The 16,537-nt window shown below is 41.5% G+C and overlaps 1 protein-coding gene across 3 annotated transcripts in view; it reads right to left on the reverse strand.

Annotated features, from left to right (window-relative positions):
• Positions 1–16,537, reverse strand: part of iqsec3a (IQ motif and Sec7 domain ArfGEF 3a) — a 156,874-nt gene that overhangs the window by 28,126 nt on the left and 112,211 nt on the right. For all 3 annotated transcript variants that reach the window (XM_056260415.1, XM_056260417.1, XM_056260416.1), the window contains 2 exons: positions 7,383–7,505; positions 1,947–2,113 (listed from right to left, as the gene is read on the reverse strand). In XM_056260415.1, coding sequence (XP_056116390.1) covers positions 1,947–2,113; positions 7,383–7,505 — 290 coding nt within the window. The remainder of the gene's footprint in view (positions 1–1,946; positions 2,114–7,382; positions 7,506–16,537) is intronic.

Below are 16,537 nucleotides of genomic sequence, written 5' to 3' on the forward strand. Positions count from 1 at the left end.
TGATGTGTGGGATTGTGGGATTGGCAGCAGAGTGGATCAAGTGGTAAAAGTTTTTGGAGTTTATAGGGAAAAAAGCAATACAGGGAGACCAAGTGAGATCTGCTAATGTACAGAGATTTTTTGTGTCACAGAGTAATGGAAAATTAAAGTCTACACTGTGAGATTAACAGAGCGCTGATGTCACTGGGCGGTTTTCATTAAATTAATGTGCCATAGGGCACTTTCAATAGCATTATATTTTGATGCTTAATTAGGTTTCGCCCACTCAGTTAGTCATGTGAAATGATCCTGACCCAACTTATGATGAAATGAAAGTGTAAGCGTTTGTGTGTATATGCTTTATACCAATTGGAAAACAACAATTTGCATTTACAAAAGGAAAGGCAGGAAAAATGCAAAAGTACATTGCATGCAAAAATGCATGAGAAATGACACTTGTGAAAAAGTACACTTTAACATACTTTTAAAAAGAGTACTTATTACGGAATTAATATACTAAAAGAATATACTAAGTGTCACTGTTATGGTGCAATACAACACATGTATTGCGAAAGGGTGGATGGCTGAGGCACAGCTGGAGGCCCGGAAGTTTGTGGCAAAACCAGGGCAAGTGACCAAGGAGGAATGGAGCCCGAGAGATGGTGGACCATGGCTGAGCTGAGGGAACATAGAGCCAAGGAGGAGCAGAAGGGCTGACAGGTCGAGGTGGAGATATGGGCTTGAAGTACTGAGGTGTAGCCTGGGGATCCGCCTCACAGAGCATGCTGGTGGTGAAGGGGCACGAGGCAGAGCTGGAGTGATAGCTGTGCAAATGAAGCTGAGGAGCTCCGAGTCCCCAGCAGGGCAGGTGATTCCAGATTAAATTTCTAGTGGACGGCTAAGGAATATCGTATTCAGGAGCAGGGATAAGGGTGGAAGCTGGCTCTGTCTCAAAGTCAATGAGCCAGTGCTCATCCACTGGCTCAGGTGTGGATTGTCCCAATGGCACCGACTCTGGGGTGGACCTAACGGTGGCTTCCAGCCTTGTTGGAATGGATGTGGCAAATGGCTCTAGCTCCGGGATGGACGCGGTGGCTAGCTCTTGCTCTGTGGCTGGAGGTGGCTCAAGCTTTTGTTCCATGGCAGGCTCAGTCTCTGGTTCTGTGGGAGGCTCAGGTGTCATCACTGGATCCTTGGGGGAAGATCTTCCAGTAGTTCCAGGGCTCTCTGGGCTGGGAAGATGAGGCTTCTGGCCTGGAGCAAGCAGGGAGACGGCTTCTGGGGATGGTACAGGCTCAAGCAGGGAGACGGCTGCTGGCGATGGTACAGGCTCTAGGGAGTCGGAGTTGATTCTCTTCCTCAACGACTGCCACTGTGAGGATCCACACACTCACAGGGAATAGCTTATGAAGTCAACAAGTGGAAAGGGGTCCTCCTCCACAAGCAGCATCTGGCCTATGATGTCGTCCAATCCGCTCCAAAAGATGTACTTGGGAGCCTTGTCATGCCAGCATGCTTCATGGTACAAGTCCAGGATCTCCTCTGCATATTCCTCTAGAGATCATCCATGTTGCGATCGGCAATCCATTTGACTATATTCACTGTGAGGGTGGGTTCAACTGTCACTATTATGGTACAAATTACTCAGAATGACAATATAAACAGTCTTTAATCCACAAAACCACAATAACACAGAACATTAACCTTGACATTAAGAGTGAATGAATGTCATACTTTCTTATACTTAATTGTCAATTGTAATTAATTAAAAATGCATTATAGTCAAAATGTGTATTAACTGTATTTCGCTTAGTGCACACTTAAGTGGCCTTCATTAATATTATAATATCTTCAAGTGCAGTTTTTTTAATATACTTTTAAGAATAGACTTGTATTTGGTCGACCCTTGATCAATTTGAATGAATTTGCTTGTTTTAAGACATTTTCCTCATTTCCTTATGTCTCACCTCTTAGGTTGCGGATGAAGTCTTCCAGCATCATCTTACGGTCAGGTTTGATGTTGGGACTGTACATGTCCGTGTTCAGGAGGATGATGGCAAATGCAAGGATGAAGATTGTGTCAGGATTGTGGAACTGCTGCACCACGTCTGGGTTACACATACAGTAACGCTGACTGAGAACAACAGGAAACAATAAAGAGACAAACAACAGCTAAGTTTATTTTAAACATTTGTGTAAATAGTCCCTTCTGCTGCTTAGCTTTTACAGTCGTAAATCATTTGCATCTGTGATTGTCCATGTGTAACAACAGGTCATTAAAAGTGTTGTACTGTGTGTTATTTTTATTTATTTGTATGTTTATTTATTTATTTTATATCATTTAGACTGCAAAAATTTGTCAATTAACTAATTCACTGCAAATGCCTCATACCTCATATAATGTTACTTTTAGATTGTATTATCTATTATCATGTAATAACTTGTGTCATTATATGCTTAAACCCGACAAGATGGAAGAAACATGAAATATAATTCAAATATACAGTCATTACATGATGTATGTACATTGTGATGTGCCTTATGGCTGAATTTTTCAAAAATGAAAGTTTTTGCAAAACTTCTCACAGCATCATCAGGGTATCAATGGATGGATCAGGGATTTGTTAAGTGCTTACTGGGGTGCTGGGGTTGGTTGCTAACCAGTCAGCAACATAGTATAGGCCCAGATCCGGCCTACATCTGGTACACGTGGATTCCACATGTACCAGATATGGGCCGGATCTGGGCTAACACTATGTTGCTCTCTGGGTAGGGTGTTGCTAGATAGTTTCTTATTGGCATAGTCAATAGGTTCCACTATTCTATGACTGATATTCTACAATATTCTTCTAATATGACTTGTCTCTCTCCTTCAGTGTAAGTCAATGTGGGATTTTAACACTAACTAATAATGTTAAAATCCCATAGCTTGCTTCTGAGCAAGTTTACTATATTAGAAAATCCATACAAATTAAGCTGGTTATGTGACAGAAGCGTCAAAAGGAACATGGCAAAAATAAATCTTTATTAATCCATTATCTGCTTCTGTAATCATAATTTGAGTGAAAACAAATACAAGTTGCTGGTGTTTTACAGCCACTAGTGTTCATTCCAGCTGGAAACTGCAGTGAATTGCAAGCATGTTTGTGTAGAAGTTTTGAAAAAATTTAAGTATACACATGTTTTTCCAGTGTTTCCAATTTTGTTATATTGTATTTATGACTGTATGACACATGGAGCAGGATGAGTGGTGCACTGAAGTTTAAAATTTCAGGTCTGTTAGAATCCCTCAATTTCAGGTCTGTTAGAATTCAGGTCTGTCCTATCCCTTGTTAGCAATAGTAGTTATACTTAGTGAACTACAGTAATGAGGAATACTGTAACGCTGCGGTTGAAACATAGGAGGAAGCAGGATCCACGTGCAACAGTAGTCTTTTATTAAATGAACTCAAAACTTGACAAACTCAAGACTCAGACTAGGGAACAGGACTCAGGAACAGAACAACCAACATTCAACATCAAGAACTCACAAAGACTGAACTAGACACAGGGCTTAAATACACAGGCAAACAAGCTAAACAAGATAACAAGGGGGCGTGGTTAATCAGAGACACCTGGGGAGACTAATAGACATTAAGCATGACGGGGAACTACCAAACATGGAAAAGAACAGGGAAACACAGACAGGAATCATGACATAACCACCCCCCTTAACCACCCCCTTCCAGACACTCCCCATGAAACAATAGTCCAGGAGGGTGGTGGAGGATGGAGGGCCAGGTCCATGGAGGGGAATGGGACCAGGACATGGCAACGGCGGACCTGAGTTGTGGAGCGTGGGCGGACCTGGGCCGTGGAGCATGGGTGGACGTGGACCGTGGAGCGAGGGAGGACGTGGACCGTGGAGCGTGGGCGGCGCAGGAAGTGCAGGCGACCAGGGCGGACCTGACAGTTCAGGGGGCCAGGTCGGACCAGACAGTTCAGGGGGCCAGGTCGGACCAGACAGTTCAGGGGGCCAGGTCGGACCAGACAGTTCAGGGGGCCAGGTCGGACCAGACAGTTCAGGGGGCCAGGGCGGACCAGACAGTTCAGGTGGCCAGGGTGGACCAGACAGCTCAGGTGGCCAGGGAGGACCAGACAGCTCAGGTGGCCAGGGTGGACCAGACAGCTCAGGTGGCCCGGGCGGACCTGAAGGTTCAGGGGAAGAGGCGGCTATCTTGTCCGGAGACACAGGCGAAGAGGCTGCCATCTTGTCCGAAGACACAGATGTAGAGATGGCCATCTTGTCCGAAGACACAGGCGTGGATTCGTCCATCTTGTACGAAGACACAGGCGTAGAGACGGCCATCTTGTCCGAAGACACAGGCGTAGTTGTGATCTCGGCGGGACGAGACTCTGGAAGGGCGGTCTTGGCGGGACGAGACTCTGGAAGGGCGACCATGACAGGACGAGACTCTGGAAGGGCGACCATGACGGGACGAGACTCTGGAAGGGTGACGTGAAGCTCAGGCTTGGCAGGACTGACGTGAAGCTCAGGCTCGGCAGCGGCCATGACAGGATGAGGCTCTGGCGAGCGGTGTGAGCACTGGAGTTGCCAACATGAAAGTGGGCATGACGTGATCTGACTCAGGCTTAGAGAATACTGTGAGCTTACGGGGTTCCTCATCCGCAAAGCCCACAGTAAATGATGAACCGCTCCACAAGAGGGGAACGTTTATATATTTCACCAAAGTGTAGTGAGGGGTATTGCCAGGCATGAGATAGTAAAGTGGCTCATTAAGTCCATAGCGAAACATGTCCTTTAAGATCTCATCACAATAGTCCACTTCATTGCAAAGTTAAAAAAAACTCCCTCACATACTCCTCAATTGGAGAGTCACCTTGACTGAGAAGGAAGAGACGTTGTGCTGGACCCATGTTGTGGTGAATTCTTCTGTAACGCTGTGGTTGAAACATAGGAGGAAGCAGGATCCACGTGCAGCAGTAGTCGACTCAGACTCAGACTCAGACTCAGACTCAGACTCAGACTCAGACTCAGACTCAGACTCAGACTCAGACCAATCAAGAACTCACAAAGACTGAACTAGACACAGGGCTTAAATACACAGGCAAACAAGCTAAACAAGATAACAAGGGGGCGTGGTTAATCAGAGACACCTGGGGAGACTAACAGACATTAAACATGATGGGGGACTACCAAACATGGAAAAGAACAGGGGAACACAGACAGGAATCATGACAAATGCCTTTTATTCATTAAAAAGTCGTATTGTTGTTTGTAAATGTTATATTTTACATCCATTTACCCCTTCTCCCATTCTTTCCATAGATTTGGGAAATATCAAAGGCGATGCAGGAGAGACAGCCGGGAACAGGCTGGATTGTGTTATGCAACCACAGTTATTTATAAACCAGTGTCTCGTAGACAGATGCAGACGTGTGCAACACTCTCGCACACACAGCATAAGGATCATCAGCAGACTTGTTATTTCCAGTGCTGGAAACAAAAGCATATTTGGCCATCACCCCAGAAGCGTTCATAGCTGCAACTGCAATATGATTCAAAATCGCAATAAGAGTCTCTGCTGCGTATGAATGGAAAGTAATTGTTCTAGCAAGATGATTATTTGGATTATCAGATCATCATTGTCAAGGAAACCCACGCTACCATCTGTCTTAAAAGAGAAACGTTCTACACTTGCACAGATCAAAGTGATATCACATATACAGTGTTGTTATTGTTAAACTAACTACAACTAAAACTATTAAAAGTTGTTTTAATTGAAATACAGATGAAATACAATATATTTTTATTAGATTGAAAATAAAAATGTAAAATGTTGCCTTGGCAAAGAATGACAAAGTCACATAGCAAAATGACTAAAATTAAAGTAAAATTAAACTAATTAAATTAAAGCTATTTAAAATAAAAGCTCATTTGAAATATGGGTTAAAGTTAATTATATACATTTTTAAGGGAAATTAATATTTTAAGTGTTAACCTTAATACTTTTAGCATAATTAGCTAAATGCTAATTAAAACAATATGTTACAAATGTTTCATGATTCGCAATTGCTTTCCAATCTAAACAGAAAGTGACTATTGCAGCAGTTGTGATGGATTGTAGCAAAGCCTCATAAGGGGTAGATTATTTATATTGTGATTGACCTATGTATTGGTAGTCATGGGATGTTGGTTTTACGTGTATAGGTCTTTAACTCTGTAACGAACTCTCGCAAGATTCAGAGGATGACCTCGCATAGCGCAACCCCGGGATTTTTGAGTGGACTATTTTCTGGGACCGAAATATGTTGGTAGATTTTTTTATCTGTCTCATTGTGGACCTTGGTGTTTTTTGGATTGGATGGCTCACCTTTGAGGATTTAAAACAGACTTAAAACAGTCTTCACAAAGCTGCTCACAGACTTTATCTGCCTTATCGGTGAGACTGATTCAAACTTTGAATCAGCATGCTGGACTGAAAAACTATTTGCCCTCATATGAAAACACACACACACACACGCTGCGTTATTTTGTCATTGTAAGCTTTATCAATCTGTTATATAAACTTTGGTCCTTGAACGAATTGTGTGTGTGTGTGTGTGTGTGTGTGTGTGTGTGTGTGTGTAACTATTTTGCCTCCTTTGTTGACTTCCCTTAAAGATCTATTATTTCTCTTGATGTAAAATTCAGAGTTTGGTTCTGGCTGGTAACAGAAGGGTCTGCATATGAAAACCAATCAAATTGTGGGGAAATTATGTAATGTTTCATGTCATTTTTGCCACACCTCCTTATTCTATAAAAACTGTTGTATTTGTGTTTTACGGGTGGGATTCTCAATGGAATTTGTCTGAGATCCATCCTTCTTCTTTGGGGAAGATCTCTGTGGAAATGTCGAGAACTCTCTCTCGGCCGTGATTAAAGCATTTAGAGGACATTTGCTGAAGTCTGTCTGTTTCTTACTGCTGTGCAGCAGGATAGATAGGGAAGCAAGTAAGTTAGTTAGGGGAGCAAGTTAGAGTTAGGGAACTCAGCTGAAGTCGACTGTAGACTCGCTGGAGTATACTAAACGTCAACTGTAGACGTTAGGGGACATCGATTGTAGACAAGACCCAGGGGACGTTGAATGTAGACGAGACCCAGATACGTAATTAGGTTTAGGGAAAAATCTACCACACAGTGCAACAGCTTCTACTTTTATGTAACACATCACCATATTCCTTGAAAATGTGATTGATTTATGGAGAGCATTTGTATGCTTTAGTGCTACAGGGATGAAAAAAGTTCATGAGCACAGGTATCCCATCAGCCTCTACACTTATCTTCCCCTCACACATGAAGGTGGAGCGTTTATGTGTGTGTGTGTGTGTGCAAGAGAGTGTAACAATGTCGGGAGTCTCACCTGAATGCCTCTATCAGTCTCTCCACTTTCTGCGCTTCACCCTGCACACGGATATGAGCCTGAAACTTCCTCAGAGCCTCATCCAACTCCATCCCAGAGAAATCCATCTCATCCACCACACAGCTATCAAAATGAAGAAACAGACAGGATTTGTGAGAGGGAGAGAGATAGTGTAAGAAAAAACAAGGTATTAAGCAGACATGTGAAAGCTTATGGACCCTACAAGGGGTGACTCTATGGTCAACTTTATGAGTGGACTACTTTTATGAGACTTTTCTGATGCTTTTTTAAAATATTGCTATTATATCTGTTTCGTACATGTTTGCAATGACATGAACATTTGATGACAGAATGTTCATTTTTGGGGTTAAAAATATACCTTTAATGGCAAAAATGTTTCCGTTCCCAGCCTCAGAAATACAACTGAAGCCTCACTCTGCATTGACTAATTTGGAACCACGGAAATGTTTATTCCATAAAATTTAAGTGGTCTGTACGAAAGCGAAAAATAAACGAGAATTATTTTTACTTCCACCCATGTTTGCATGTTTATTATGCTGAGCTGCCAGCTGGAGGTTTCAGAAAGAGAAACGGCTGTCAATTTGTACAGAGCGGGTGCACAGGGAGACAGAGAGAGAGTAACACATTTCTACAGGGAAATAAATATCCAAGAACAGTAAGACAATCTGTTCATCTCTCTCTCTCTCTCTCTCTCTCTCTCTCTCTCTCTCTCTCTCTCTCTCTCTCTCTCTCTCTCTCTCTCTATAATGCTGCTTAAGAATATCCTTTCAAAATGAGAAACAAAGCTGAAATGGAATGGACAATAGTGTATTTACACACACAAAGAACACATACGTATCTTAAAAGCATAAACATTGACAGGCGCATGCCATTATTTACCTTTAAATATACTTGTATTTCTAATATAGTCCATAATTAATATCTCTTTCATGTGGATGTATATGTTCACATATACAAATGAATCACTTTTTTACTCCATTCCACCCTACTTTGTGAAGAAAAAACAATTTTACCCTCAATACTGTATAGGTTAAGACCCACAGGATGTCGCTGCTAGTCAGTTCCCTCAGCACCGAACAGATGTAAACAAATATATGAATGGTTAAATGAATTTTCAGCAGCCATTTTCTCAGCATGAAGAAATATTAAGTAGTATGAAGAACACTCACTCATAAAGCGACAAATATATAACACTCCCTATTATGTAAAAATCCCAAGCGTTCTCCCTCACAATGTAGCTAAAAAGCATATCTCCGTATCAAACCCCCTTTACCAATTTACCAAACACACTGGGGAAAATCCAATTCAGACTTTGGGTTTGTATCACAGTTATGCTTTTATCAGTTTTTTTTTTTTTTGTGAACACAATTTCAGAGAATACAAATTAAAAATTATATCTATGAACAGAAAATACAATTTAAACTCAGACAACATAAATGCTGTTTAACAATGAAATGCAAAAGGGAGCAAAAAATAACACAGCATTATGTTTTTTTATTGAGAATCTAAAAGCTTTTCAATTGTTTTTCACCCACAGACCATGTGTTCCTTATATTTCTCCTCAGAGAGATAGAAAAACAAAGAACAGGAGAGAAAGACTTCAAAGTAACGTCCATCCTGTCTGACCTGTTATCTTTCCACTGATGGGACTCAGATCATAAAATAATCAGACAATCTTCCCATCGACTACCTTTTTTGGATAAAAAGAGTTTTCTGAAATGTGGTTCTTCTCTACAGCGATATATGCCTTTGAGACTCAGTTTGAAAAATGTGAAGAACCTATTGGGTTAAACGTATTGTTCCCATGATAGAGACAGTCTCATTCATTGGTTTATTCAAGTGCTTGGTCTCACTTGAGCTTGTGTTGTTGCTCTAGCAGTCCCAAGAGGAGAAAAAAATCATTAAAAATTACTAGCAGAAAAACACTGGAAAATCCTCTCTAAAAGCTTGTTCACAATGATGCTTTGTATACTAAGGACTGCACTAAACATTAATACTAATTTGATCTTCCCCCATCTGTTTTGACATAGCAGAAATAGAAATTGAAACCCGAATCTACTGTTTCTGCATCAAAAGCAGAACACTTCTTAAAGCTCATTTTCAGGAAGACAGATACTTAACAATCTCCTCATTTTTGCTTTTCATCGCGCAGCTTCAGAATGGTCAAAATGTGCTTGGATACTGCATTGCAGAAGCATGAATGTAGAGTATGCATAATAGAGTTTTAGATACAGAAATAGTACTATTGTACAGAGATCAGACATCCATCCATTTTCCAAACTGCTGTCCTATGTCGTGTAGCGGGGATGATGAAGCCTTTCCCAGCGTCTTAGGCGGAGATCAAGGAAACACCCTGGATGGATGGTGAGTTCATCACAGGGCTAACACATAAATTCATTTAGACCCAGAGGCAATGTTTAGTAATAATTCACCTATTCTGCATGCCGAGGAGAAATCCCAAGGTCTTATAGCTCAGCCTTCTTTCATTAGGCAACAGTGCAACCCACTGAGCCGTTGTATTGTAAATTGACAAGAGTAGTACTGTGATACTCTTTGGATTCACAGATTAGCCACTTGTTGAACATTGTGGATCATGACTGAAGTTGCATTTCTACAGTAAGGAGGCCAGCAGGAGGAAAGTTCCTCTGTTCATTAACCTCCTAGGGCTTAGTGGCCACATACGTGGACAGCACATTTTTGCTCTTATGTCCACAATTGTGTTCACTGCTGAATTGGTGGTGTTATGGACACGTATGGGGGTACTTATACTGGCATCTGGTAGTGTCAGAAATTTATAACACACTATGGTCAAAATTCAAAATGGCGGCAAACACAAGGAAAGATTCAAGTGGTAGCTCCATACACAAACGTCGACCAGTTAAGAAGTTCTGTAATATTTCATGGCTTATTCTGATTTAGATATTTATAAAAGCCTTGTATATTTGTCATGACATGCAAATTTGAAAAAAAAGTGCAAAACTACCAACTTTGTAGGTCGCTAAACATGAAGTACACGTATGTGTACTTATGGACTGAAGCTCCTCGAAACAGCTAATATGCTAGTAAACATGCACAAACATAAAATGGGAAAAAAGCTAGCTCTGATGCAGCTAAAAAGGTGCACATGGTCCCAATGACATAAATAACAATTAAATCACTAAATGCATACGTACATACTTAAATTAGTTGGGTTGAAAATGTTAGTAAAAATGTAATATGCTAGTAAAAATGTGCACATGTAAATTAGCTTGTATATTATCCCATTGGAATAAATAACAAATAAATAATGCAAACCTACATAAATTAAATTAATTTGTATTTGATTTTATCATGTTTTTATTTCCAGAGCGTTTTTCTGTGCAAAGAGCATTGGAGCTACTTTGGGTTAATTGATGGAGATAACACAGATTTGGATGTGTCTGATAACGATGATCCCTTAGAGATGTCTTATTGATCACAAGTTCAGTATGGTGTACCACAAGGCAGAAGGCTCAGTACTAGGACCGTTGCTGTTCACTCTATACATGCTCCCCTTGGGAGATATCATTAGGAAGCATGGCATTAGTTTTCACTGTTATGCTGATGATACTCAGCTCTATATTTCTTCACGCCCGACGAAACTTGCCAATACAAAAAAACCTAATGCATTGCTGATATAAAAACTGGATGACTAGCAATTACCAACTTTAAAACTAAAAAATCTAAATTACGTCATGTGCTTTCAATGAAAAATGTGGAACAGTTAGTTCATTACATCAAGGCTAGATCATTGTAATGCTCTACTGGGTGGTTGCCCTGCACGCTTAATAAACAAACCTCAGCTGGTTCAAAACGCAGCCACTAGAGTTCTTACCAGAACCAGGAAGTATGACCATATTGCCCGGTTATGTCAACATTGCATTGGCTCCCTATTAACCATCGTATACATTTTTAAATATTGCAATGTTTCCATGTTGTTTTTACTCTCTGATAGTCAAAACATGTTAAAAAATATGTGTGTATGTGTTATTAATACATTAAAAAACAGTCAGGAAAAAAACTGCTGTGTTCAAGGCAGAAATAAAGGGTTTTTCATTCTATTACACAAAGGTGACTTTATTGTGTTTTATGGAAATTCGGACCATGAGTCCACATATGTGGACATCATTTTTCTCTAAAAGTACATCATATCAAAAGATGATTCTTAGTTTTTATTCTAATTAGGTTCTAATAAGCCCAAATAGCAAAGAGAATTAAAAAATGCATGTAAAAAATCAGCTTGGGCCTTAAGAGGTTAATGTTGGAATTATGTGAAAGTGAAAATAACATAAACCTGGAGCTGAAGACATTTAAGATGGTCTTCTTTTATCTGGAGTGTTTGCATGTGAAATGAATGCAAGTGATGCCCAGAGGTCATTACAAACTGGAAACGTCTGTTTTTTTCACCATTTATCACAAGTCTTATCTGCATCATCTCCAGCTCCACAGACATCCTTATCACTGTTGTATTTTCAGTAAACACAGTGTTGGAATTATTAGAAACAGCTAAAGACAACTAAAGCTGCACAGACATGTGGCCTACTAGTTGACCGTGTTTCTGGATGACTTAAAGGGTTAGTTCACCCCAAAATGAAAATTCTGTCAGTAATTACTCACCCTCATGTTGTTCCAACCCCGTAAGACTTTCGTTCATCTTCGGAACACAAATTAAGATATTTTTGATTAAATCTGAGAGCTGGATCACTCAATTGTCATCGTCTCCCATCAGTCCTGTGGTGTCACCTCATACCAGTGTTGTAGTCGAGTCACCAACTGTCGAGTCCGAGTCGAGTCTCGAGTCCCAGTGTTCGAGTTCGAGTCCGAGTCCAAGTCCGAGTCACCAAAGAAGAGTCCGAGTCGAGTCCAAGTCGAGTCACCATTACCTGAGTTCAAGTCCGAGTCGAGTCTTGAGTCCCGTGTTCGAGTCCGAGTCGAAATTATATACACTTAAGCCAAATCAAGCAACATTTTTCAGGCACTCTTTCTTGCAGCTAGAAATGTGTATGATAGCCTATCACTAGAATTGCCTTTGACCTTATCAAATCATTGTCAACTACCTGTGGCACGATTATATTTATTTAATTGTTTAAATACATTTTTGGATGATCAGTCAACTGGAATGGATAAAGAAAACAAAAAAGAAAGCCTAATTGGACAGAGGAGGAGAAATGCATTCTTCTTGACGAATATGGTAAAAGAAAAACAATTTTGAAATTTTGAAAAGCCAACTAAATCCCAATGTAACTGCGGCAAAAAAAAACAGAAAATGCAGTGCTATAAGCAGTTGTAACTCCGCAGGAAAAGAGTGGTTGCGATGTGTGACATAGTCAAGGTCGCCGTCTAGTTTGTTATCTAAAATAAACATAATTGTGTTATTGTATGATAAGCGGAATTAAGCGCTGAGCACGTCCGACTTTGGCTCAGCGCCAGCCATAGCACGAAAGAACAGTTTAAATCTGGCAGTTATGTCACGTCACTGTACGTTCGCTCCTTTTAGTGGTCAGCCCAGCTGCTGCAAAGCGTGCCAAAATCGAAATTGCTGATTAGATGTAGAGGAACTTATCTAGTGTTAAATGAGTGTTGTGTTATCTCTCTCACGAGAATCCAGCGTAAAGTGAGTGACGTCAGTGAGTGTGTTGTCAAGCAAGGAGAGCGAGCGGTAGCAGTGTCTGTGAGGGAAAAAATAGATCACGGCCGGTCTTGGACCCTGAAACAGGAAAAGTGTAACATCTTATATCAAATTTTTATAACCTATTTAGTCAGAAACAACGTCATTCATTTGATGAATGCTCAAGTCCAATTTTATATATTCTCGAGTCCGAGTCCAAGTATAGTCATCGGTCCGCGAGTCCAAGTCGAGTCACGAGTCCAGAGCATGGAGTATCGAGTCGGACTCGAGTCCAGAGAATAAGGACTCGAGTCGGACTCGAGTCCGAGTCCAGGACTCGAGTACTCCATCACTGCCTCATACTCCTCTTTGTGGCATGGTAACACCGTGGATCCGCTGGGAGCCAACTCCTCCGGGGCGTGAAGAGCACTTAGCTCCGCCTTCAGCAGCGGAGTGCGCTGATCTACCCCGACCCGTTGCCCTGGCACGTGTGCCTGTGCCTGCGCTCCTTCCTCCCTCAACTCCAGCTCGACCACTTGGATCCCCAATTCCACCTCTGTCGGTCGTCGCTTTGGCTTCGTTGCGCCCGCCCAGGTCATCGGTGTTCCTTCGCTCCCTCGCCTCTATGTCTGCGCGAAGGGCTCTTCTTCCAATGGCGACCTTGCCGTTGATCGTCGCCAGGACGTCGCCCACCAAAACGCCACCATGGCTACTCCCTCCATCAACTCGCTGGCTATCATCCTGGTAGTACTCTGGGTCAGCAGCACCCAGACACTCACCCCTTCATCTCCTTCCTGGTTGCTGTCACCATCAACTCCACCCTGATTTCCTCTGCCTGTGTTTCCATCCCTTCACCTCCTCCTCTTACCATCCCTTCTCCATCTCCTCGTCTGCCTCCAAAGCCGCCACCCACCCTCCCTCCCTCCCTTATCCATCATTCTTTTTGTCACAGCGCGAGGTCTCGCCTACGGGAGAGGGGCGTTATTTAACAAACATTCAGTTTTCTTGTCTTAGTTTCGTTTTAATAGACTTTTAGTTCATTTTATTCATTAGTTCCTGTTTTCCTTCATTTCAGCTCCTGCTACCCTTTGTTGTCATGGTTACCTATGATTTGTCATTCTGTTCAGGTGTGTGCCCCTCGTTATCTTTGGCATTTAATTTCAGGTGTATTTCTCTTCAGTTGTCCGGTCTCGTTTCAGTTTGTGTGTGTGCACCGCTACCTGTTTGGATTTATACCCGTTTGGATTATTATACTAAACCTTGTATTGGAGCTTTATTCGTCTTTGTCTTCATCAGTCTGCCTACACACACGTGTTTCACTCTTCAATATATAAATGTATATATACACATTTATGAAAGGACAATCTTTGCCCATTATGAACCTTACAATCAGAGAATACATTTAGGAAAGAGCTAATCAATACAATTTCTCAAATCAGGGATTTAGTTTCTTCAAGTAGGGCCTTCTGCAATCAGATGAAAAGATGATAGGCAGTGTGTGATATGTGAATATTATCACAGTCTGAAAACCTTTAATCATATGGTTCCTATGAGCAATTTGGGATAGTAAATAAAGTTCATACTTCAGTAGTCTTACAGAGGAAATATGTCTGCACTACACCGTGTTCTTCAATTGAGTGTGAGAGAAAGAGAAAGGCAAAGAGAAAGACAGAGACGACCACAGAGTTTATTATAAATGCCTTCATTAGGCATCATCAAAATCCTCTGGATATTCTTGATGATATGGATGTAATTGATGGATACCGTCTGCCACAAGGAGAAATAATCAATTGCTCAATGTCATTGGGCCTCAGCTACTTGGTGATGGGCTTTGACTAAGTAAGGCATCTGTGTCAAGAGTTGTACAAGCAGTCACCTATGCATTGCTTCCACTTGCTGTTGAATATTCAGTTTCCAGCATCAAGACAGGCCATCTCAGACATACAGGAGTATTTTTAACAAATCACCGTATACCGCAATTCATCGGAGTGATTGATGGTACTTTAATCCAGATCAGTACACCATCTGTCGGTGGCCGATAAAGGAGTCATGCATTCTTCTAGGCCAACTTGCCGCAATGTCTGTGATCAAATATACATATATATTTGATAACAGACATTGTGGCAAGGTGGCCTGGAAGCAAGCATGCATGACTCCTTTATCTTTACCAACTCATCTGTGGGTTAAGAGGCCCAAAACTCGAAGGGGCAGTGGAGGCTGCTTGGTGACAAGGGATATCCACTGAGGGCATATTTGCTCACCCCTGTATAATCCTGCCAATAACAGGGAAGCAGATTTCAACGAGGCTCACCGTATTGCCCAAAGTATTGTGAAGCGCACTTTAGGGAGGTGGAAGCTACGTTTTCGGGCTTTTCAGAAGTCCAGTGGGTGTCTTCTCTTTGCGCCACAAAAGTGCTATGCTGTAATATCGTTGTTGCACAACATTGCAGTTTGTGCGAGAGTGCCCTTGGATGTCAGGGAGGAAGACGAAGAGGTGGAGGAAGAGAACGGAGATGGCATGAGACAATGTGATGACCAACCAACACATGTTCAATACATGGCTGGGTTTTGTGCATGCCAACATGTCATTGACACTTTTTCCTCCTTTATTTTTACAGGACAATCTCATCTCACAGAATGATAATATCAAAACAGAAACTCTCAGTAGAGGTGATCATTTCGACCCGGAGTCGGACAATAATGCCAACAGAGCCAGAGAATATATGCTGTATGGAGATAGAACAGGTATAGTTTAGTTTAATTACGGTTATAACTTATATGTCATCTGCTTTTATCCACTATTAATACAAGCCTGGTGTAGCGGACCCCGTCCGAATCATGGCCAGAAATATACTGATGAGTTTAATCGTGAGTTTTACTCCAGAAAATCACCGTAAGAGCTGAATAAACACAGTATAAGAAGTGCGTATTAAAGTCTTATCCATAAACTCTCTCTCTCCCTTTCATTATCATCAACATACACGGTGAATTACACAAAACACTTGTTACAACTAACAGTAAACAAATATATACACACACCTTTTCAGGGGGTGCTTAATAAACTGGTAAACTTTGTATCCGTAAAACAACTCTTTTGAAATGTAATAAAGTGCGCGCTCTCCCTTTCATTACTGCCGTAACCAGTATCGATCCGGAGACTGTAAGCTGGATCATGAACAGTTGGTACAGATCCATCCTCGAGTAACAACGAGAGTAAATGACGTCTGCTATGTTCATTTTTACATCTTATAACAAAACACCTCAATCGCTTAGAAGAGATTCTTGTCTACAGCTGCTCCGGCGTCGAAACAATGGCGGACTGTGTTTAGCTCACTCAGGGCGGGTCTATGCTAAAACTGCAGTGTCTGTCAACAGTCGTGGGAGGGGCTTGTGCAAAAAAGTACGTCACATGCCCAGAATCTGAAAACGGCTTGTTCTGAGACACTGCTTGATTTATGGGGATTTAAAAAAAAGCACTGGGTGGATTTTTATCATTGTAGGATGGTTG

This window comes from Rhinichthys klamathensis, unplaced genomic scaffold, assembly GCF_029890125.1.
Source record: "Rhinichthys klamathensis goyatoka isolate OS25496 unplaced genomic scaffold, OSU_Roscu_1.1 h1tg000176l_1, whole genome shotgun sequence".
Taxonomy (NCBI): domain Eukaryota; kingdom Metazoa; phylum Chordata; class Actinopteri; order Cypriniformes; family Leuciscidae; genus Rhinichthys; species Rhinichthys klamathensis.